This window comes from Coregonus lavaretus (assembly GCF_964263955.1).
Source record: "Coregonus lavaretus genome assembly, contig: HAP1_SCAFFOLD_55, whole genome shotgun sequence".
In the NCBI taxonomy this organism is placed as follows: Eukaryota; Metazoa; Chordata; class Actinopteri; order Salmoniformes; family Salmonidae; genus Coregonus; species Coregonus lavaretus.
In genome coordinates, this window is record NW_028161934.1 from 3,403,764 (window position 1) to 3,427,847 (window position 24,084).

General features: G+C 42.6%; 1 protein-coding gene across 2 annotated transcripts in view; it reads right to left on the reverse strand.

The window, feature by feature from the left end:
- Positions 1–1,930: 1,930 nt before the first annotated feature.
- The window catches only part of LOC311119924 (uncharacterized protein), a 31,026-nt gene continuing 8,872 nt past the window's right edge, over positions 1,931–24,084 (reverse strand). The window contains exons 3-5 of one of the 2 annotated variants that reach the window (XM_084194570.1): positions 6,344–6,475; positions 2,159–2,227; positions 1,931–2,064 (exon numbers count right to left, since the gene is read on the reverse strand). In XM_084194570.1, coding sequence (XP_084050696.1) covers positions 1,979–2,064; positions 2,159–2,227; positions 6,344–6,475 — 287 coding nt within the window. In that variant the 3' untranslated portion in view covers positions 1,931–1,978. Of the gene's footprint in view, positions 2,065–2,158; positions 2,228–6,343; positions 6,476–18,613; positions 20,532–24,084 lie in introns of those variants that run through there. The other variant, XM_084194569.1, reaches the window with a different exon arrangement.

A 24,084-nucleotide genomic window follows, 5' to 3' on the forward strand; every position in this document is an offset into this window, starting at 1 on the left:
AGTCCATCTACCAGATGTAGGTGGAGTTGGGGTTGTCAGTCAGAGTACAGGTGGTGCTACAGACCACTGCAGTTCTCAGTCAACTGATTCCAGCAGACACACCTGTCTAGGAGAGTGGAGATATTCTGGTCCTTCTACAGCACAGGAGTAGCTGCCTGCATCCTCACTGCTGACTGGGTCTAGGTACAGGTAGTTATCTAGAGTCTTTGGGTCGGTAAGATGTTGTGTCTGAAAACATGTTGCTAATCATGCTGTGGAGGACAAGGAGATCCTCTGACACTGTACTTTGATTATAAAGGTTTATTCATAACAAAGGATTTCAGCGTCGATTTACAGATACCTGCAAGCATCTGGAGAACAGTGGACCCAAAAGAATATGTTGTTCTGACCTCCTTTGTCTTCACCAAGTATTTATAATCTTTACCAAGATAGGGGTGGTTTCCCCTACAGACCAATCCCATCACTCCACACAACAGACTTCCTCTGTTTTAGGGTACTCCTATAGAACTGCTCTCCAGATGTCTCCCTGGGCCAAATCAACATTCTCTAAGCTACCATTTGCAAACACTAACAACGTCATAAATTCCTTAGATACCACACTACCATTTGCAAACGCCCACAAAGTCATAAATTCCTTAGATACCACATTACCATTTGCAAAGCTAACAAAGTCATAAATTCCTTAGATACCACATTACCATTTGCAAAGCTAACAAAGTCATAAATTCCTTAGATACCACAAAGACATTTTCCATTCTTGTACCAGATGTAGGTGCACAAAATTATCACAATGTTCAAGTTTCCTAGAGTCTTTGGTGCTACAGGCCAGTGTCAGATTCCTCTGTCCCTCACTCACTACATCACAATGGACTTACTGCCAGAGTGTCATACTCTGGTGACCTGGTCCTCATGTTCAGAGCTGTGTACGTGTCACTGTTAGGATCGGGTGGACTCTCTGTTGGAGAGAGACACACAGAGTCATGGGTAACTGCATACGTGGAGTGTGTCTGGAAGTGGCCGTTGTGAAACAAGTGGGAGGCTCAATCCAAGTGGTGTATTGAAACCTAACAGCTAATTTGGCAGATTGGTTGCCACCCAAGACCGTTTTGCGTGGCTGCTTGCTGCTTCCTTGTAGCATTTTAGCTAAGCCTAACCCTTTTCCTAACCTTAACCTCATTATACTAAACTGCTAAGTTAGTTATCCTAACCTGCCACGTTAATTATCCTAACCTGCTACATTTATTCTCCTAACCTACTACATTTATTCTCATAACCTGCTACATTTATTCTCCTAACCTGCTACATTTATTCTCCTAACCTGCTACATTTATTCTCCTAACCTGCTACATTTATTCTCCTAACCTGCTACATTTATTCTCCTAACCTGCTATGTTGGTTCTCATTACCTTCCACGTTAATGATCCTAACCTGCCTAACTGGCTTAGCTAAAACGCTACAATGAAGCAGGAAGCAGCCACGCAAAACAGTCTTGAGTGGTAACTATCTGCCATCAATTAGCTGTTATGTTTCGACACACCCACTGGTGTTGATCCACCCAATTGCTTTGCAACGCCCACTTTCATGCACACTCCACGTATGCAGTTACCCATGACTTGCACACACACACACACACACACTATACTATATCACATACAAATTAATTAGCACACAAATGAATACATTATAAGAGACTGACTGCCAGAGTGTAGTAGTCAGGGGATCTGGTCCTCATGTTCAGAGCTGTGTACGTTTCAATTTCAGGATCAGGGGGGACACTCTGTAGAGAGAGATTACAAAGTAATAATAATTATTTTTTACAACTAGTACGAAAGAGACTGTCGTGATGCAGTATTGTGATGTCAGCAGTGTGGAGGTGGTCATATAATCACGTGTCTGCTGTGGCATCACTCCCTCCTGTGGATCTCCTGTAAAGAGGGACAGAGTGAGTTCTGCTCTCTAGTGACCACTAGTGGAAGACTTACCTCTTCAGTGTGCAGTAGATGGTGATTAGAAGAGCTCCAGCAGTCAGAACAGCCCCCACCACAGGAACCCAGGGAAACACTGCTGCAGGATCATTAATACATGTTAGAAAATACTTCTGTCAAATCAGTCATTTTACAGAACTATAAAAATGGATATGACATCATGGAGCACTTACACAAAACTAAACTGCCCTCTACTATTTCACCAGAAGGACTGACTGACGATGAGGGCTTCTTTGGAGCATCTGGTGTTGAGGATGACAGAAAAGTGTACAGTCGTGGTCAAAAGTTTTGAGAATGACACAGGTATTGGTCTTCACAAAGTTTGCTGCTTCAGTGTTTTGAGATCTTTTTGTCAGATGTTACTATGGTATACTGAAGTATAATTTCAAGCATTCCATAAGTGTCAAAGGCTTTTATTGACAATTATACTAAGTTTATGCAAAGAGGCAATATTTGCAGTGTTGACCCTTCTTTTTCAAGACCTCTGCAATCCGCCCTGGCATGCTGTCAATTAACTTCTGGGCCACATTCTGACTGATGGCAGCCCATTCTTACATAATCAATGCTTGGAGTTTGTCAGAATTTGTGGGTTTTTGTTTGTCCAACTGCCTCTTGAGGATTGACCACAACTTCTCAATGGGATTAAGGTCTGGGGAGTTTCCTGACCATGGACCCAAAATGTCGATGTTTTGTTCCCCGAGCCACTTAGTTATCACTTTTCCCTTATGGCAAGATGCTCCATCATGCTGGAAAAGGCATTGTTCGTCACCAAACTGTTCTTGGATGGTTGGGAGAAGTTGCTCTCGGAGGATGTGTTGGTCCATTCTTTATTCATGGCTGTGTTCTTAGGTGAGCCCACTCCCTTGGCTGAGAAGCAACCCCACACATGAATGGTCTCAGGATGCTTTACTGTTGGCATGACACAGGACTGATGGTAGCGCTCACCTTGTCTTCTCCGGACAAGCCTTTTTCCGGATGCCCCAAACAGTCGGAAAGGAGATTCAGAGAAAATGACTTTACCCCAGTCCTCAGCAGTCCAATCCCTGTACCTTTTGCAGAATATCAGTCTGTCCCTGATGTTTTTCCTGGAGAAAAGTTGCTTCCTCGCTGCCTTTCTTGACACCAGGCCATCCTCCAATAGTCTTCGCCTCACTGTGCGTGCAGATGCACTCACACCTGCCTGCTGCCATTCCTGAGCAGGCTCTGCACTGGTGGTAACCCGATCCCGCAGCTGAATCAACGTTAGGAGACGGTCCTGGCGCTTGCTGGAATTTCTTGGGCGCCCTGAAGCCTTCTTCACAACAATTGAACGTCTCTCCTTGAAGTTCTTGATGAGCCGATAAATGGTTGATTTATGAGCAATCTTACTAGCAGCAATATCCTTGCCTGTGAAGCCCGTTTTCTGCAAAGCAATGATGACGGCACGTGTTTCCTTGCAGGTAACCATGGTTAACAGAGGAAGAACAATGATTTCAAGCACCACCCTCCTTTTAAAGCTTCCAGTCTGTTATTCTAACTCAATCAGCATGACAGAGTGATCTCCAGCCTTGTCCTCGTCAACACTCTCACCTGTGTTAACGAGAGAATCAGTGACATGTCAGCTGGTCCTTTTGTGGCAGGGCTGAAATGCAGTGGAAATGTTTTGGGGGGATTAAGTACATTTTCATGGCAAAGAGGGACTTTGCAATTCATTGCAATTCATCTGATCACTCTTCATAACATTCTGGAGTATATGCACATTTCCATCATAAAAACTGAGGCAGCAGACTTTGTGAAAATTAATATTTGTGTCATTCTCAAAACTTTTGACTACGACTGTACACAAAGTACAGTGCCTTGCAAAATAATTCATCCCCCTTGGCGTTTTTCCTATTTTGTTGCATTACAACCTGCAATTTAAATAGATTTTTATTTGGATTTCATGTAATGGACATACACAAAATAGTCCAAATTGGTGAAATGAAATAAAAAAAAAACAATGTTACAAAAAATTATAATAAATAACGAAAAAGTGATGCGTGCATATGTATTCACGCCCCTAAATAAGATCTGGTGCAACCAATTACCTTCAGAAGTCACATAATTAGTTAAATAATAATAATAATAATAATAATAATAATAATAATAATATGCCATTTAGCAGACGCTTTTATCCAAAGCGACTTACAGTCATGTGTGCAATACATTTTTACGTCTGGGTGGTCCCGGGGATCAAACCCACTACCCTGGCGTTACAAGCGCCATGTTCTACCAATTGAGCTACAGAGGACCACGTGTGTGCAATCTAAGCGTCACATGATCTGTCACATGATCTCAGTATATATACACCTGTTCTGAAAGGCCTCAGAGTCTGCAACACCAATAAGCAAGGGGCACCACCAAGCAAGCAGCAACATGAAGACCAAGGAGCTCTCCAAACAAGTCAGGGACAAAGTTGTGGAGAAGTACAGATCAGGGTTGGGTTATAAAAAAAAGATCTGAAACTTTGAACATCCCACGGAGCACCATTAAATACATTATTAAGAAATGGAAAGAATATGGCACCACAACAAACCTGCCAAGAGAGGGCCGCCCACCAAAACTCACGGACCAGGCAAGGAGGGCATTAATTAGAGAGGCAACAAAGAGACCAAAGATAACCCTGAAGGAGCTGCAAAGCTCCACAGCGGAGATTGGAGTATCTGTTCATAGGACCACTTTAAGCCGTACACTCCACAGAGCTGGGCTTTACGGAAGAGTGGCCAAAAAAAAGCCATTGCTTAAAGAAAGAATAAGCAAACAAGTTTGGTGTTCGCCAAAAGGCATGTGAGAGACTCCCCAAACATATGGAAGAAGGTACTCTGGTCAGATGAGACTAAAATTGACCTATTTGGCTATGAAGGAAAACGCTATGTCTGGCGCAAACCCAACAGCTCTTATTACCCCAAGAAGCATGTTTCAGTCTTCCAGAGATTTGAGACTGAACAGAGGTTCACCTTCCAGCAGGACAATGACCCTAAGCATACTGTTAAAGCAACACTTGAGTGGTTTAAGGGGAAACATTTAAATGTCTTGGAATGGCCTAGACCTCAATCCAATTGAGAATCTGTGGTATGACTTAAAGATTTCTGTACACCAGCGGAACCCATCCAACTTGAAGGAGCTGGAGCAGTTTTGCCTTGAAGAATGGGCAAAAATCCCAGTGGCTAGATGTGCCAAGCTTATAGAGACATACCCAAAGATACTTGCAGCTGTAATTGCTGCAAAAGGTGGCTATACAAAGTATTGACATTGGGGGGTGAATAGTTATGAAAACTCAAGTTTTCAGTTTGTCTTGTTTGTTTCACAATAAAACATATTTTGCATCTTCAAAGTGGTAGGCATGTTGTGTAAATCAAATGATACAAACACCCCCAAAATCAATTTTAATACCAGGTTGTAAGGCAACAAAATAGGAAGCATGCCAAGGGGGGTGAATACTTTCGCAAGCCACTGTAATGTGATAAGCAGACGTTGTTAAGCAGATAATGGATCTAATTTATTGATCTATTGAATACAAGAATACACAACTCGTACTGTTGAAACATTATTATACATGATACAAGTAATTAATGGATAACAGGAGTTAATGAAATAAGATACAGCTCTGAACACCCCCACCCCACAACACACACAGCACTCCTACTCCGAGACGAATGATCGATATGGATCCAGAGCTTGACATTATGCTACACAGGTTATCATGGTATTCAGACTTAGTATACTGTTAGAGAATGGGAGATGGATGACTCTTCACAATGTTTTCTATTGAAACATTATTTAGGGATATGGAACCGGTGCCGGAGAGGAGGGAGATAAAGGATGACATGTTTGTTCTTTCTGGTGATTTTCCAGTGACCCTGAATGAGCAAAGCTCTTTCCACATAGACAGGAGTAAGGTTTCTCTCCAGTGTGTGTGAGCTGGTGTGTAGTCAGGGTGAAATCTTGAGCAAAACTAACTCTTCCCACACTGATCACAGCTGTAAGGCTTCTCTCCTGTGTGTATGCGTTGGTGTATAATCAGGGATCCTGATTGACTGAAGCTCTTCCCACACTGATCACAGCTATAAGGCTTCTCTCCTGTGTGTATGCGTTGGTGTCTAATCAGGGCTCCTGAATTATTAAAGCTCTTCCCACACTGATCACAGCTATAAGGCTTCTCTTCTGTGTGTATGTGCTGGTGTGTAGTCAGGGTTCCTGATTGATTGAAGCATTTCCCACAATCAAAGAAGGGGTAAGGCCTCTCCCCGTATGAATTCTCTGATGAGATTTTAAGGTTTTAGATGCATTGAAACTATTCCCACACTGAGAGCAGCAATGATCAAGTTTCTTTCCTATACCTCTCTGCTGGTGTTTCTTGAGGTGTTCTGATCCGGATAGACTTTTCTCTGTCTTGTGAGCATCATGATGTTGTTGAGGCTCCCCAGATGATAAGCTCCTCCCACTGAGAGAGCAACTATTAGGGCTGTCCCCTGTGAAACAAAGACATTGAATTGTTAGGTTTTGCAAACATGGGCCCATAAACAGATGGGTCGTTCCATGAAATGAATGTCTTTTACGTCCCTTTTATATTTGTTCAGTAGAAATTGTGCACCAATATAACATTTTAAATGTGGTCCTCTGTAGCTCAATTGGTAGAGCATGGCGCTTGTAACGCTAGGGTAGTGGGTTCGATCCCCGGGACCACCCATACGTAAAAATGTATGCACACATGACTGTAATTCGCTTTGGATAAAAGCGTCTGCTAAATGGCATATTATTATTATTATTATTATAAAATCTCTGTTATATTAAATAAAGTGCCCATTAAAACAGAACACATGGAGAATTCGATTGATCCGATTTTTATATGAATAAAGACTTGCTAAATTTAAAAATAATTCTGCATTTTGACAAGTCCCTCCGTCAACCCTGTGTAACTTTTAGAAAGATTTTAACCCACCTAATACAATAATTTCTCCAAGTTTTACCATCATTGAGTACGGTTACATGCGCAGAATAATATGATTATTATGAATAGTCAATTAATATAAGAGAGTTTGATTTAAACGTTGACATACTATGAAAGAGGAACAATTTCTCTAATAATCCTGTTTACATGGACACATCTGAAATCAGGCTAATTAATGGGAATTTGATGAATGCCGAATATTGGCAATCAAAATTAATGTTCTACCACAGCTACCATGTTATTTTTGAGAAGCATATTTAATTCTGAGTTCGGACAAATAAAGTTTGTATGTGAAAACTATTTCTAAGCTGCATACTTTCAGTTTGTCCGAATTCACTGCACTAAGTTAGCATGGGCTGCTTGTGTTGCACATGTACAGATTAAATACACCGCTGTAACTCTGATTGAAGCATTTACATGTCCTAATAATTGTAAACATTGCTCTGAAAACCAGTTGTTTTTAAAGGCGTATGTTTACTTTGGTTATGAGCTTGCACCAATTAAGATAACCAGAGTGAGGTGTTTACATGACTAATGCCATACTCGGCCAACTGCCATAATCAGTTTAATATTAAATTATGTGTGTGCATGTAAAGCCCTAGTTATTTGGTTACTTTGACAGTCATTTCTGAAGATTATTTATTTCATGTGATTCATTTACGTCTGTCCCTCATTTTACATTACATTTTAGTCATTTAGCAGACGCTCTTATCCAGAGCGACTTACAGTTAGTGAGTGCATACATTTTTCATACTGGCCCCCCGTGGGAATCGAACCCACAACCCTGGCATTGCAAGCACCATGCTCTACCAACTGAGCTACAGGAGGGCATTTTAAGGTCAACCCTTGTTTAAATATGGTGAAACTGTTCCTTACATTCTTTTTGCAAAAGTAACATTGAACATCAAATAGTTAAATCATAGAGTAAAAGCAGGTGAGCTGGTTCTAATCTTTTTGCCAATTTTCTGGTGTTTTGTGGTGGAAAACTGAGCAAGTAAACCCTTTTATCCTTAAATTGATATGGTAGACATTTTTTAACAATTACATTTTTTTGTGAAGCTTGCATTCAATTGCCAGTCCTTGTTGCACAAAACTAGCTTCCATTACCCCGGTTATAAGCAAATTTGTGGCTGATTTAAAGGACTATTTTTCCAATGTAATGTACTGGTTTTGTTGTTTTCAGTCGTCTGCTGTTAATGTCAACCCTGTTACTTTATTTGGCACATAGGCACTTACTATATCATTTCTATTTTATTTAACCTCGAGATGGGAAAACATTTTTTAATGAAGTTGTACACGAGCTCTTTATGACAGAATGTTAAAATTAGGTGAAATCCAAAGTTGATGACCAAGTTACACTTCTCAAAATTGGGTGGAACGACCAGATATTTTCATCAAAACTGCTCAAAAAAATAAAGGGAACACTTAAACAACACAATGTAACTCCAAGTCAATCACACTTCTTTGAAATCAAACTGTCCACTTAGGAAGCAACACTGATTGACAATACATTTCACATGCTGTTGTGCAAATGGAATAGACAACAGGTGGAAATTATAGGCAATTAGCAAGACACCCCCAATAAAGGACTGGTTTTGCAGGTGGTGACCACAGACCACTTCTCAGTTCCTATGCTTCCTGGCTGATGTTTTGGTCACTTTTGAATGCTGGCTGTGCTTTCACTCTAGTGGTAGCATGAGACGGAGTCTACAACCCACACAAGTGGCTCAGGTAGTGCAGCTCATCCAGGATGGCACATCAATGCGAGCTGTGGCAAGAAGAAGGTTTGCTGTGTCTGTCAGCGTAGTGTCCAGAGCATGGAGGCGCTACCAGGAGACAGGCCAGTACATCAGGAGACGTGGAGGAGGCCGTAGGAGGGCAACAACCCAGCAGCAGGACCGCTACCTCCGCCTTTGTGCAAGGAGGAGCAGGAGGAGCACAAACAGAGCCCTGCAAAATGACCTCCAGCAGGCCACAAATGTGCATGTGTCTGCTCAAACGGTCAGAAACAGACTCCATGAGGGTGGTATGAGGGCCCGACGTCCACAGGTGGGGGTTGTGCTTACAGCCCAACACCGTGCAGGACGTTTGGCATTTGCCAGTGAACACCAAGATTGGCAAATTCGCCACTGGCGCCCTGTGCTCTTCACAGATGAAAGCAGGTTCACACTGAGCACATGTGACAGACGTGACAGAGTCTGGAGACGCCGTGGAGAACGTTCTGCTGCCTGCAACATCTTCCAGCATGACCGGTTTGGCGGTGGGTCAGTCATGGTGTGGGGTGGCATTTCTTTGGGGGGCCGCACAGCCCTCCATGTGCTCGCCAGAGGTAGCCTGACTGCCATTAGGTACCGAGATGAGATCCTCAGACCCCTTGTGAGACCATATGCTGGTGCGGTTGGCCCTGGGTTCCTCCTAATGCAAGACAATGCTAGACCTCATGTGGCTGGAGTGTGTCAGCAGTTCCTGCAAGAGGAAGGCATTGATGCTATGGACTGGCCCGCCCTTTCCCCAGACCTGAATCCAATTGAGCACATCTGGGACATCATGTCTCGCTCCATCCACCAACGCCACGTTGCACCACAGACTGTCCAGGAGTTGGCGGATGCTTTAGTCCAGGTCTGGGAGGAGATCCCTCAGGAGACTATCCGCCACCTCATCAGGAGCATGCCCAGGCGTTGTAGGGAGGTCATACAGGCACGTGGAGGCCACACTGAGCCTCATTTTGACTTGTTTTAAAGACATTACATCAAAGTTGGATCAGTGTGGTTTTCCACTTTAATTTTGAGGGTGACTCCAAATCCAGACCTCCATGGGTTGATACATTTGATTTCCATTGATACTTTTTGTGTGATTTTGTTGTCAGCACATTCAACTATGTAAAGAAAAAAGTATTTCATAAGATTATTTCATTCATTCAGATCTAGGATGTGTTATTATAGTGTTCCCTTTATTTTATTGAGCAGTGTATAATGAATCAATGAATTGTTACAGAAGCAGACTCTAGTCTAATCCACACACCATGCTTCATACTTAATTAAATCAAATATCCATGTTCCTCTTCTCCTCTCTCAGTTCCACTCTGCCCCGGTGTTTTCCTGCAGTCGACTAGACCCAGCAGTAAAGTACCGGTAGACGGTCAACCTGGGGACTCCGGGAGGGTGGAGGGGGACAGGCTAGATTTGTCCTGTTGGCGGCAATAATTATTCTACATAGATTAACATTAAACCAAATATTTTATTAATTTAGTCTAAACCTCGGATTGATTTGGGTGCATCCCTCGAATATCTCATTTTACCTGAAATGTTCAATCGTTCACTACAACCCACAAATCTAAGAGCATTGGATTGGTGGAGGCATGGGCTAGTTTCCACCATATTTCTTATACCGGTCATTTCCTATCAAACAGCGAGGAAGAGGCGAAGCGAGAGGGATAACTGGGCCCAAAATCTGGCTTCTGCCTTATTTGATCGAATTAGGTTGTTAGGAATGTATATGTAAAAGTAGGACACGTGACATCCCGGCAACATTGGGGGAAAAAAAACACTTATATGGGAGTAGTGCCTGGTCGTCACTAGTTGCCACAAACAAAGTCATAAACCACGCCCATTTCTAGAATTCATCTTATTAAAATGTGATCTTAACTCTATCCTTAACCAAACTTCTAACTTTATGCTTAACCCTAAATGAATAAAAATACGATATAGCAGTGCTTAATTTGAGTTTGATGAAATTTCTCATGTCCAAAAATCTAGAGAAAGATTGTGAATCGAACCCAGAACGAGCCAGAGAACTGTCCGTGCCTGAGGAGAGGAGTGAGGGGCAAACTGTTCCTGGTGGCGATGCCTTAGCTAGCAGCGCTGCTAATTCTGCCAGTTCAGCATCACCACCGGCACCTCCACTAGCTAGTAGGCAGAGTAGCGAGTCAGACTCAGCAGGAGAGGGAGACGGGGAGCTGGGGGGAAGAGCAGGTGCAATTTGCAGGTCAAGAACAAGCAAACGTATAACCCCTGGCTTGTCATTTATAATTCAAAGTTGGGCTGTCCAACATGCAAAAAGGTAGGGAGCTTGGGTCTAGAAACGACTGGAGGGATTAAACTAGCAAAATAGTGGGTGGAATGTACAGTAAAATCCTCTGCCTCAGATGTAAAACAACAAAACAACAAAGAGACCTCAGAAAAAAGGTTTTTGAACATGCCCCAACCAAGGCATATTTGATGGCAGCAAGCCTTGTAGACAAGGCTAAAGAGGACACCCAGGTTATAGTTAACACTCAAAATGAAAAAATAGACACTACAGCCAGAGTCTTCAGAACAGCCTTAGAAGGAGGCTAAACGTCACAGCCACAGGCCCGCTCATGGCTTTGAGCAAGAAATGTACTCTCAGGAGTTAAATGGACTTGACATGGGGAGAGTCATTGTGGGAGGTTTTGAAAACTAAGGTAGGAGTTTATTTTTTCTTTACAAACTTGTTCTGTGAAGGTAATCTGAATATTTGCTTCATATTATCACATAGGCAGGAGGCCTATATATTCTGATGTGTGTTCTAATGTAGCGTACATTGATTTATTTTATTTGAAGTTATATTGTAATATTTGTTCTACTGCTACATTGATGTCTTGAAAATTATATGCAATGTGGTTATGTAAGCCCCACAGCTGAGTATGTGTGGATATGCATATGGCGGGTTTCCTGCAGTGTCTTCTAAAAATGTTGCTGTACATTGATGTCTAGAAAATTAGACTATAAGAAATTCTGACTTGTGTAAGCCGCACAGCTATACTCAAGTATGTGGGCATACTGCAGTGACATTTAAAATGCTTTGAATTAATCAGCTCCTTGTAGAGTGCTGTCCGTATCACCACCATAGATAGTAGGCTACTTAGCTGTTTACTCTGTCTGCTGCGCTGCTACGTTGTTTGACACATTTTTTCTTAATGTGTTCCGGTACCTCAGAGCCCCTCGGATAACCACCACTCTAGCGCTCACTATGTGTTACTGGACATCCCGAAATACAAATTAAGCACTGCGATATAGACGTTTGACTTTGTGGCAACTAGTGGAAACACGCATATCTGCCCTCTCATTGGCTATAATGGTCCCACCTGATCTTGCCTCTTCCCGACAGCCTTCCATTTTTGAAGACAATTATGTTATTTGTTAGAGCGGCCACTTGAGTAGCTGGTCAAATAATGGATAATGTGTTCGAAATCAGTGAAGGAATGAGAGATAATTAGGTCATTGTCACAGATTCCTAAACATGAATAGTAGTAGGCTACTTTGAAGTAAAAAAACATGTTTTTTTTGTCCAGCCGTTTAAACAGAACACAGGAATGTGGAAAATCAAAGATGATGAAAACTAGGCCTAGACATTTTATACAGCACAGCAGGCCTATACTGTTAAAAGGAAACCAGACTTACCGGATCCATCGTGGAAGCTACTGTTTCTTTGTATGACATGAAATGTTGTCGGCTACAACAGTACAGTTAGAATGCTTTGCTGTTGTCTTCTTCTTTAAGGTTTATGGCAGACTACACCTATTTTTGTGTTGCTGCCACGAAAAATAAGGGGGGCGGGGAAATACAGTACCACCATCATATACAATACAAACATTTAATTAATCCCAAAAAACCCCACCCCTTCAGTGATAATCCAAATCACATCCCTACATAGGATCAGGGGCCTGTGTGGACGGAACATATATCGACAGGATTCCTTATAATCCCTCTATATAATCCCTCTATTGTCCCAAAAAACGTTCAGCTGCACTCACAAATTATGCCTATTTTCTCAGATTTCTTCTTTGTTTGTTCTGTGCGTTTTAAAACCAATGCAATAAACCAGGGGCGCCACTTTGGTTTTAGAAGTGGGGGGGACATAACCTGTCTGGGGGTCCTCCCCCAGAATTTTGATGGGCATCTAAAGGTTATTTTCCGCATTTTTACACAATCCAATATGCCGTCTCCATTTAGAATAAAAAGTAAGCAAAAATGCCCACAGTCATCAAGCTAGGTAAGAGATCATTAAAAAATATATTTAAGTGAATAATAAGACTGAACTACATCAAATATAATTCAATAATAAATATTGTGTTGCACCTTTAACCAATAGCTATATCAAATTTCAGCCAGACTGACCAGCCAGCCTAAGCCGCCTGCACGCCTAACCCACACCAGTCTAGTCAATAACTATACTCTCTCCAAACACAATTTTTTGCCTATTTGATAATGCCTATAGGGCGCAAAATTGCTGGGACCATGGCTGGCAAGTGAGCTGCATCACATATGCCTAAAATAGCATTGCGGGACTGAGATTGGGTTTGGGTTTGGACCAGTTCTTACAGTAGCAGGCGGGAGTCAGGACAGAAACCCAGCAGGTGTGGGTGGGAGCGGAATGAAGAAACCTGTGTGCACCATGACAGTGAAGCCTGTAACATTAGAGCTGTTTCCATATGTTTTCCATATGGGCTCCCGAGTGGCGCAGCAGTCTAAGGCAATGCATCTCAGTGCTTGAGGCGTCACTACAGACCCCCTGGTGCGATTCCAGGCTGTATCACAACCGGCCGTGATTGGGAGTCCCATAGGGCGGCGCATAATTGCCCCAGCGTCGTCCGGGTTTGGCCGGTGTAGGCCGTCATTGTAAATACGAATTTGTTCTTAAGTGACTTGCCTGGTTAAATAAAAATATGGGGGGGACAGAAATGCAATTTCAGGGTGTGGGGGGGGGGGGGGGCAGGGCATTATACAAAGTCCACCTTTTTAACATGCAACCTGTCAGGATCCTGTTGGAGAGTTGCATTTACTAATGTCTCTAATCCAACTACCATGGTTTCTTCAACTTTACTCCCTTCTTCCACTCGTCTCACCTCCTCCGGATAGGAGACATGCTGGACAGCCCTTATTCTTGCCACCTGGGTCTCCTTCACCCTAACAGGGCACTTCGTGAATTCTGGTTCATGCTCGCCACCACAACTGCAGCATTTCGCCTCAACTGGCATACAATATGCCTCCCGTCTACATACACTTGACACGTCCAAATAGTTTACATTCATCCCACTGCAAGGGTTTGGGCATGAAGACTCTTGCAGGATATCTCACATAACCCAAATATACGTATGAAGGGAGAGACTCTTCTTCAAATAACAAAATAATGGATGGAATGGTCTTCCTCACTCCATCACCATACGGGTCAGTCAGCGTGCATCAACCACTACATCTACTTCTTCAGTTACATCCTTTACACTCACTTCTAGAGCCACTCCAGAGATAACCCCCTTGATAGGTGCCCTGCTTCACAGATCCACACGACACATTCCGATCCGATATATATTTTTCAGGTGCAAAGCACGCTCCTTCTGCTCCTTGGACATACAAACAAACAAAAATAATACATCTTGATATTTTCACTGACGCCACCTCATCTAACACATCTATGACTTTCATCGAGACTTCAAACGGATCTCCTTGGTATCTCGATTGATCCAAAACTATGGAGCCAGATAGCTGCCAAAAGATTTAACGTACATATTGTTAGGATCGTTCGAAAATCCATACGTAAATTTTTAGGATCGTAAGAAAAGCCATGCGTGAAACGTAACCGTGAAATTTCATCTGTGAACATACAAACACCATGTTACGATTACGGACTAACATTTTAGGCTTGAACAAATCTTGTTACAGAAGGATTACTTTTATACTATTCCAGGTATTCCTTAAAGAGGTAGGGTTTCAAGTGTCTCCGGAAGGTGGTCAGTGACTCCGCTGTCGTGGGGGAGCTTGTTCCACCATTGGGGTGCCAGAGCAGCGAATAGCTTTGACTGGGCTGAGCGGGAACTGTGCTTCCGTAGAGGTAGGGGGGCTAGCAGGCCAGAGGTGGATGAACGTAGTGCCCTCGTTTGGGTGTAGGGTCTGATCAGAGCCTGAAGGTAAGGAGGTGCCGTTCCCCTCACAGCTCCGTAGGCAAGCACCATGGTCTTGTAGTAGATGCGAGCCTCAACTGGAAGCCAGTGGAGTGTGCGGAGGAGCGGGGTGACATGAGAGAACTTGGGAAGGTTGAACACCAGACGGGCTGCAGCGTTCTGGATAAGTTGTAGGCGTTTAATGGCACAGGCAGGGAGCCTAGCCAACAAAGAGTTGCAGTAATCCAGACAGGAGATGACAAGTGCCTGGATTAGGACCTGTGCCGCTTTCTGTGTAAGGTAGGGTCGTACTCTGCGAATGTTGTAGAGCATGAACCTGCAGGATCGAGTCACCGCTTTGATGTTAGCGGAGAACGACAGGGTGTTGTCCAGGGTCACGCCAAGGTTCTTTGCACTCTGGGAGGAGAACACAATGGAGTTGTCAACCGTGATGGCGAGATCATGGAGCAGGCAGTCCTTCCACGGGAGGAAGAGTAGCTCCGTCTTGCCGAGGTTCAGCTTGAGGTGGTGATCCGACATCCACACTGATATGTCTGCCAGACATGCAGAGATGCGATTCGCAACCTGGTTATCAGAAAATGGTGTGTCGTCTGCGTAGCAATGATAGGAGAGACCATGTGAGGATATGACAGAGCCAAGTGACTTGGTGTATAGAGAGAATAGGAGAGGGCCTAGAACTGAGCCCTGGGGGACACCAGTGGTGAGAGCACGTGGTGCGGAGACAGATTCTCGCCACGCCACCTGGTAGGAGCGACCTGTCAGGTAGGACGCAATCCAAGAGTGAGCAGCGCCGGAGATGCCCAACTCGGAGAGGGTGGAGAGGAGGATCTGATGGTTCACAGTATCAAAGGCAGCGGATAGGTCTAGAAGGATAAGAGCAGAGGAGAGAGAGTTAGCTTTAGCAGTGCGGAGAGCCTCCGTGACACAGAGAAGAGCAGTGGCTTCTTCCTTGCTGAGCGGCCTTTTAGGTTATGTCGATATAGGACTCGTTTTACTGTGGATATAGATACTTTTACCTGTTTCCTCCAGCATCTTCACAAGGTCCTTTGCTGTTGTTCTGGGATTGATTTGCACTTTTTGCACCAAAGTACGTTAATCTCTAGAAGACAGAACGCGTCTCCTTCCTGAGCGGTATGATGGCTGCGTGGTCCCATGGTGTTAATACTTGCGTACTATTGTTTGTACAGATGAACGTGGTACCTTCAGGCGTTTGCAAATTGCTCCCAAGGATGAACCAGACTTGTGGAGGTCTACAATTAAGTCTTGGCTGATTTATTTTGATTACCCCATGATGTTAAGCAAAGAGGCACCGAGTTTGAAGGTAGGCCTTGAAATACATCCACAGGTACACCTCCAATTGACTCAAATTATGTCAATTAGCCTATCAGAAGCTTCTAAAGCCATGACATCATTTTCTGGAATTTTCCAAGCTGATTAAAGGCACAGTCAACTTAGTGTATGTAAACTTCTGACCCACTGGAATTGTGACAACAACACCCCTTTCACTAAGAATCCTGTTGTCTGCTGTCTCTATTTTTACCTGACAGCAACTTGGAACAGTTCTATTTGAGTCCAGTAAGACACGTGTTTCTCTGTTGATTGTTTTAAACCCGTTTTATTGTCAGGACATTGACTATAATATTGAGTGTTGGGACACAGGGCAACAACATATCCTGGTCTCTTCTACATAATACAACTAAACGTTTAAAAAAATACATTTTAATAAATGAATATGCAATCGGCAATGTAAAACAAAACAAGAAAACATGAAACCACATTCCAGATGTATCTTTTACAATGACATTTACATGCAAGCATTCGTTCTGAGTAACAATTCACCAATAAAAAGTAGAATGGTAAGGTATAAGATATTATCAAGTGTATTTCCAGAGTGAAGAGAGAGAAGTTTGGTAGGAGACCTTACTGGCCATGAGAAAACAGAAGAGTGTGAGGTCTGTGGTTGACATGACCTATAAGTACTGATGGGCAGAGCTAGCTTCCTGTCCCCATGATGCCTCTTCCTAACAACCAACACATAATTCGCTTCACAATAAAAATGTGTGTACATCTTTTTGGAGCACACTGAATATACAATAAGGAAAGTTGAAAGATATCCCAATTAAAATCCTTTAAAATAAATACAACAACATAATTTGACCACACTAATAGCCCTATGACTTCTGTATGTCCATTCAGCTACACTAAAACCTGGGTTTTACAATAAATGTGAACATATTTTAGGAGCGAACTAATTATACAAGAGGCCTATGCTTCTTATGAAAATATATTATTATTAAAGATTTAAAAAACAATTACAGTGACTTGCAAAAGTATTCATCCCCCTTGGTGTTTTTCCTATTTTGTTGCATTACAACCTGTAATCTAAATGGATTTTTATTTGGATTTCATGTAATGGACATACACAAAATAGTCCAAATTGGTGAAGTAAAATATATATATATTTTAAAAAATAACGGAAAAGTGGTGCGTGCATATGTATTCACCCACTTTGCTATGAAGCCCCTAAATAAGATCTGGTGCAACCAATTACCTTCAGAAGTAACCCTGAAGGAGCTGCAAAGCTCCATAGCGGAGATTGGAGTATCTGTCCATAGGACCACTTTAAGCCGTACACGCCACAGAGCTGGGCTTTACAGAAGAGTGGCCAGAAAAGAGCCATTGCTTAAAGAAAAAAATAAGCAAACACGTTTGGTGTTCGCCAAAAGGCATGTGGGAGACTCCCCAAACATATGGAAGAAGGTACTCTGGTCAGATGAGACTAAAATTTAGCTTTTTGGCAATCAAGGAAGACGCTGTGTCTGGCGCAAACCCAACAAATCATCACCCTGAGAACACCATCCCCACAGTGAAGCATGGTGGCAGCATCATGCTGTGGGGATGTTTTTCATCGGCAGGGACTGGGAAACTGGTCAGAATTGAAGGAATGATGGATGGCGCTAAATACAGGGAAATTCTTGAGGGAAACCTGTTTCAGTCTTCCAGAGATTTGAGACTGGGACGGAGGTTCACCTTCCAGCAGGACAATGTCCCTAAGCATACAGCTAAAACAACACTCGAGTGGTTTAAGGGGAAACATTTAAATGTCTTGGAATGGCCTAGTCAAAGCCCAGACCTCAATCCAATTGAGAATCTGTGGTATGACTTAAAGATTTCTGTACACCAGCGGAACCCATCCAACTTGAAGGAGCTGGAGCAGTTTTGTCTTGAAGAATGGGCAAAAATCCCAGTGGCTAGATGTGCCAAGCTTATAGAGACATACCCCAAGAGACTTGCAGCTGTAATTGCTGCAAAAGGTGGCTCTATAAAGTATTGACTTTGGGGGAGAGAAAAGTTATGCACGCTCAAGTTCCGTTTTTTAAATACTTTTCTTGTTTGTTTCACCCCAAAAAATATTTTGCATCTTCAAAGTGGTAGGCATCTTGTGTAAATAAAATTATACAAACCCCCCAAAAGTCCATTTTAATTCCAGGTTGTAAGGCAACAAAATAGGAAGCATGCCAAGGGGGGTGAATACTTTAGCAAGCCACTGTAATGTGATAAGCAGATGTTGTTAAGCAGATAATGGATTGAATTTATTGATCTATTAAAAACAAGAATACACATCTCGTATTGTTGAAACATTATTATACATGATACAAGTATTTAATGGCTAATAGGAGTTAATGTAATAAGATACAGCTATGAAAACCCCCACCCACTACAACATCCCCCACCCCACAACACACAGCACTCCTAGACGAATGATAGATATGGATCCAGAGCTTGACATTATGCTACATAGGTTATCATGGTATTCAGACTTAGTATAATGTTAGAGAATGGGAGATGGATGACTCTTCACAATATGTTTTCTATTGAAACTTTATTTAGGGATCTGGAACCGGTGCAGGAGAGGAGGGAGATAAAAAATGACATGTTTGTTCTTTCTGGTGTTTTTTCAGTGACCCTGAATGAGCAAAGCTCTTTCCACATAGACAGGAGTAAGGTTTCTCTCCTGTGTGTATGCGTTGGTGTGTAGTCAGGTATCCTGATTGATTGAAGCTCTTCCCACACTGATCACAGCTATAAGGCTTCTCTCCTGTGTGTATGCGTTGGTGTGCAGTCAGGGCGGAATCTTGAGCAAACCTCTTCCCACACTGATCACAGCTATAAGGCTTCTCTCCTGTGTGTATGCGTTGGTGTGAAGTCAGTTCTCCTGATTGATTGAAGCTCTTCCCACACTGATCACAGCTATAAGGCTTCTCTCCTGTGTGTATGCGTTGGTGTGTAATTAGGGATCCTGAATGATTGAAGCTCTTCCCACACTGATCACAGCTGTACGGCTTCTCTCCTGTGTGTATACGTTGGTGTGTAGTCAGGGATCCTGAATGATTGAAGCTCTTCCCACACTGATCACAGCTATAAGGCTTATCTCCTGTATGTATGCGTTGGTGTGTAGTCAGGGCTCCTGATTGATTGAAGCGCTTCCCACACTGATCACAGCTATAAGGCTTTTCTCCTGTGTGTATGCGTTGGTGTGTAGTCAGGTGTCCTGAATGACTGAAGCTCTTTCCACACTGATCACAGCTATAAGGCTTCTCTCCTGTGTGTATGCGTTGGTGTGCAGTCAGGGTGGAATCTCGAGCAAAGCTCTTCCCACATTGATCACAGCTATAAGGCTTCTCTCCTGTGTGTATGCGCTGGTGTCTAGTCAGGAGTGCTGAATGATTGAAGCTCTTCCCACACTGATCACAGCTATAACTCTTCTCTCCTGTGTGTATGCGTTGGTGTGTAGTCAGAAGTCCTGAATGATTGAAGCTCTTCCCACACTGATCACAGCTATAAGGCTTCTCTCCTGTGTGTATGCGTTGGTGTGTAATCAGGGATCCTGAATGATTGAAGCTCTTCCCACACTGATCACAGCTGTACGGCTTCTCTCCTGTGTGTATGCGTTGGTGTGTAATCAGGGATCCTGAATGATTGAAGCTCTTCCCACACTGATCACAACTATACGGCTTCTCTCCTGTGTGTATGCGTTGGTGTGTAGACAGATGTCCTGAATGATTGAAGCTCTTCCCACACTGCTCACAGCTATAAGGCTTCTCTCCTGTGTGTATCCGTTGGTGTGTAATCAGGGATCCTGATTGACTGAAGCTCTTCTCACATTGATCACAGCTATAAGGCTTCGCTCCTGTATGTATGCGTTGGTGTCTGGTCAGGTGTCCTGACTTCCGGAAGCTCATCCCACACTGATCACAGCTATAAGGCTTCTCTCCTGTGTGTATGCGTTGGTGTGTAGTCAGGTGTCCTGATTGACTGAAGGTCTTCCCACAAACAAAGCAGGGGTAGGGCCTCTCCCCTGTATGAATTCTCTGGTGAGATTTTAAGGTTTTAGATGCAGCAAAACCCTTCCCACACTGAGAGCAGCGGTACGGTTTCTCTCCGGTGTGAATCAGTTGGTGAATTATCAATTCCCTCTGTTTAGCAAAACCCTTCCCACAGTCAAAGCAGCAGTGGTGAGGTTTCTTCCCTATACATGTGTGCTGGTGTTTATTGAAACGATCTGATCTGGAGAGACTCTTCTCTGTCTTGTCAGCATCATGATGTTGTCGAGGCTCCCCAGATGATAAGCCCCTCCCACCGAGAGAGCAAATGTCCCCTGTGAAACAAAGATATTAAATAGCATGAACATCTGAAATCAGGCTACCTGATGGGACTTTGATTAATGATAAATTGCCATCAAAATAAACGTACTACCGTACTACTAAGTATATTTGATTCCGAATTCGCACATATAAAGTTTGTGAAAACGATTTCTAAGATGCATACTTTCAGTTTTTCCCGAACTCACTGCACTCGTGCAAAGAAGAAAGCTTGTGCTGTTCGCGCTAGCACATGTGCAGATTAAATATGCCTCTATGAATCTGAGTAAGGCGTTTACGTGTCCTAATCATTTGAAAGATTGCTCAGAAAACCAGGTGTTTTTAACATCATTACTTCGATTGTCACCTAAAGCCAATTAAGAAAAGCAGAGTAAGGTGTTTACATGACTAATGCCATACTCTGCCTACTGCCATAACCAGTTTAATGTTAGATGAGTGTGTGTGTTGGATTCTAGCTTGAAATATACCTATTCATGTTACCATACTAGAACCTATTGATTACTTTCCATGTATAAGGAATGTATATGTGGGGGTCAATGGAGGGTGGATAGGAACTAAGTGTATGGAAAGTTACTGAGTGAGACAAGGGGGGGTGCAGAAGTGTTTACATTCTGTCAAAACATGTTATTGTTCATATCATGGCTCCTAAGGAGGGAGGCAAAGGGCAACAGTCTGGTTTCAGTCACTGATAAGGTAAGACAGCTGTGGATTAGGGAGGACTGAGGAATTCATCCCGAGGTCAGGTCAGATGAAGTGAGAAGAAACAGTCCTATTTCACACACATATACTTCCACGCCCACAAAGGTTTTAGCATTAGGCAGGAACATGACTACACCAGTGAGAGGAACCATTGAAGTTCCTGCCTAGCAACAGAGATGTATTGGCTGTCTAGATGTGCAAGGAGTTGACTCCGCCCTTGTAGGAGGGTATAAATATATGCGCTTGTGTAATCACGTCTTTGTAGCTGTATGACCCAGTGGGTGAATATACTTTGTTTAAGCTTTTTCTAGTTGTCTGAGTTTTTATTCTGTTTGTTCAGAACCAAACACATGTAAACATACTCATTGTAAAGCACTAGTTATTTCGTTTCTTGACAAAGTCATTTCTCTAGATTATTATGAATGTGATTAGTAAGTCATTTACATCTGTCCCTCATTTTAAGGTCAACCCTGTTACATGAACTGAACTCTCGTTTTAATATGGTGAAACTATTCCTTTCAAAAAAAAATTTTTTAAACAAACATTGAACATCTAATAGTCAAATCAGAGTAAAAGCAGGTCAGCTGGTTCTACTCTGTCAATTTACTGGTGTTTTGTAGTGGAAAACTGAGCAAGTCAACCCTTTTACCCATTCATAGACATGCTAGAAATGTTTTAACAATTATCTTTTTTTGTGAAGATTGCATTCAATTCCCACTCCGTTTCATAAAACAACCTTCTATTTCCCCGGTCACAAGCGGTTTTATGGCTGAATTAAAGGACTATTTTACCCATGTTATCCAGTGGGTTTGATGTTTTCAGTAGTCCCCTGTTACGGTCAACACTTACTTTATTTGGTACTTAGTGTAGTACTATTTTTATTCAATGTCTTGAGATGGGAAAACATGTGCTCTTTATTACAGAATGTTAATTAGTTACAGTTGAAGTCGGAAGTTTACATACACTTAGGTTGCAGTCATTAAAACTCGTTTTTCAACCACTCCACAAATGTCTTGTTAACAAACTATAGTTTTGGCAAGTTGGTTAGGACATCTACTTTGTGCATGACAAGTAATTTTTCCAACAATTGTTTACAGACAGATTATTTCACTTATAATACCCTGTATCACTCCAGTGGTTGACTGTGCCTTTAAACAGCTTGGAACATTCCAGAAAATTATGTCATGGCTTTAGAAGCTTCTGATAGGCTAATTTACATCATTTGAGTCAATTGGAGGTGTACCTGTGGATGTATTTCAAGGCCTACCTTCAAACTCAGTGCCTCTTTGCTTGACATCATGGAAAAGAAATCAGCCAAGACCTCAGAAAAAAAATTGTATTCTGGTTCATCCTTGGGCGCAATTTCCAAATGCCTGAAGGTACCACGTTCATCTGTACAAACAATAGTACGCAAGTATAAACAACATGGGACCACGCAGCCATCATACCGCTCAGGAAGGAGACGCGTTCTGTCTCCTAGAGATGAACGTACTTTGGTGCGAAAAGTGCAAATCAATCCCAGAACAACAGCAAAGGACCTTGTGAAGATGCTGGAGGAAACAGGTACAAAGGTATCTATATCCACAGTAAAACGAGTCCTATATCGACATAACCTGAAAGGCCGCTCAGCATGGAAGAAGCCACTGCTCCAAAACCGTCATTAAAAAAGCCAGACTACGGTTTGCAACTGCACATGGGGACAAAGACTGTACTTTTTGGATAAATGTCCTCTGGTCTGATGAAACAAAAATAGAACTGTTTGGCCATAATGACCATCGTTATGTTTGGAGGAAAAAGGGGGATGCTTGCAAGCCAAAGAACACCATCCAAACCGTGAAGCACGGGGGTGGCAGCATCATGCTGTGGGGGTGCTTTGCTGCAGGAGGGACTGGTGCACTTCACAAAATAGATGGCATCATGAGGAAGGAAAATTATGTGGATATATTGAAGCAACATCTCAAGACATCAGTCAGGAAGTTAAAGCTTGGCTTGCAAATGGGTCTTCCAAATGGACAATGACCCCAAGCATACTTCCAAAGTTGTGGCAAAATGGCTTAAGGACAACAAAGTCAAGGTATTGGAGTGGCCATCACAAAGCCCTGACCTCAATCCTATAGAACATTTGTGGGCAGAACTGAAAAGGCGTGTGCGAGCAAGGAGGCCTACAAACCTGACTCAGTTACACCAGCTCTGTCAGGAAGAACGGGCCAAAATTCACCCAACTTATTGTGGGAAGCTTGTGGAAGGCTACCCGACACGTTTGACCCAAGTTAAAACAATTTAAAGGCAATGCTACCAAATACTAATTGAGTGTATGTAAACTTCTGACCCACTGGGAATGTGATGAAATAAATAAAAGCTGAAATAATTCACTCTACTCTTATTCTGACATTTCACATTCTTAAAATAAAGTGGTGATCCTAACTGACCTAAAACAGGGAATTTTTACTAGGATTAAATGTCAGGAATTGTGAAACTGAGTATTTGGCTAAGGTGTATGTAAACTTCTGACTTCAACTGTACACTTTTAAAAATGGGTGGAATGACCAAGATCATTTCATCTGGGTGAGGGAAAAAAGTATTTGATCCCCTGCTGATTTTGTACGTTTGCCCACGGACAAAGACATGATCAGTCTATAATTTTAATGGTAGGTAAATTTGAACAGTGAAAGACAGAATAACAACAACAAAATCCAGAAAAACCGATGTCAAAAATGTTATAAATTGATTTGATTTTTAATGAGGGAAATAAGTATTTGACCCCTCTGCAAAACATGACTTAGTACTTGGTGGCAAAACCCTTGTTGGCAAACACAGAGGTCAGATGTTTCTAGAAGTTGGCCACCAGGT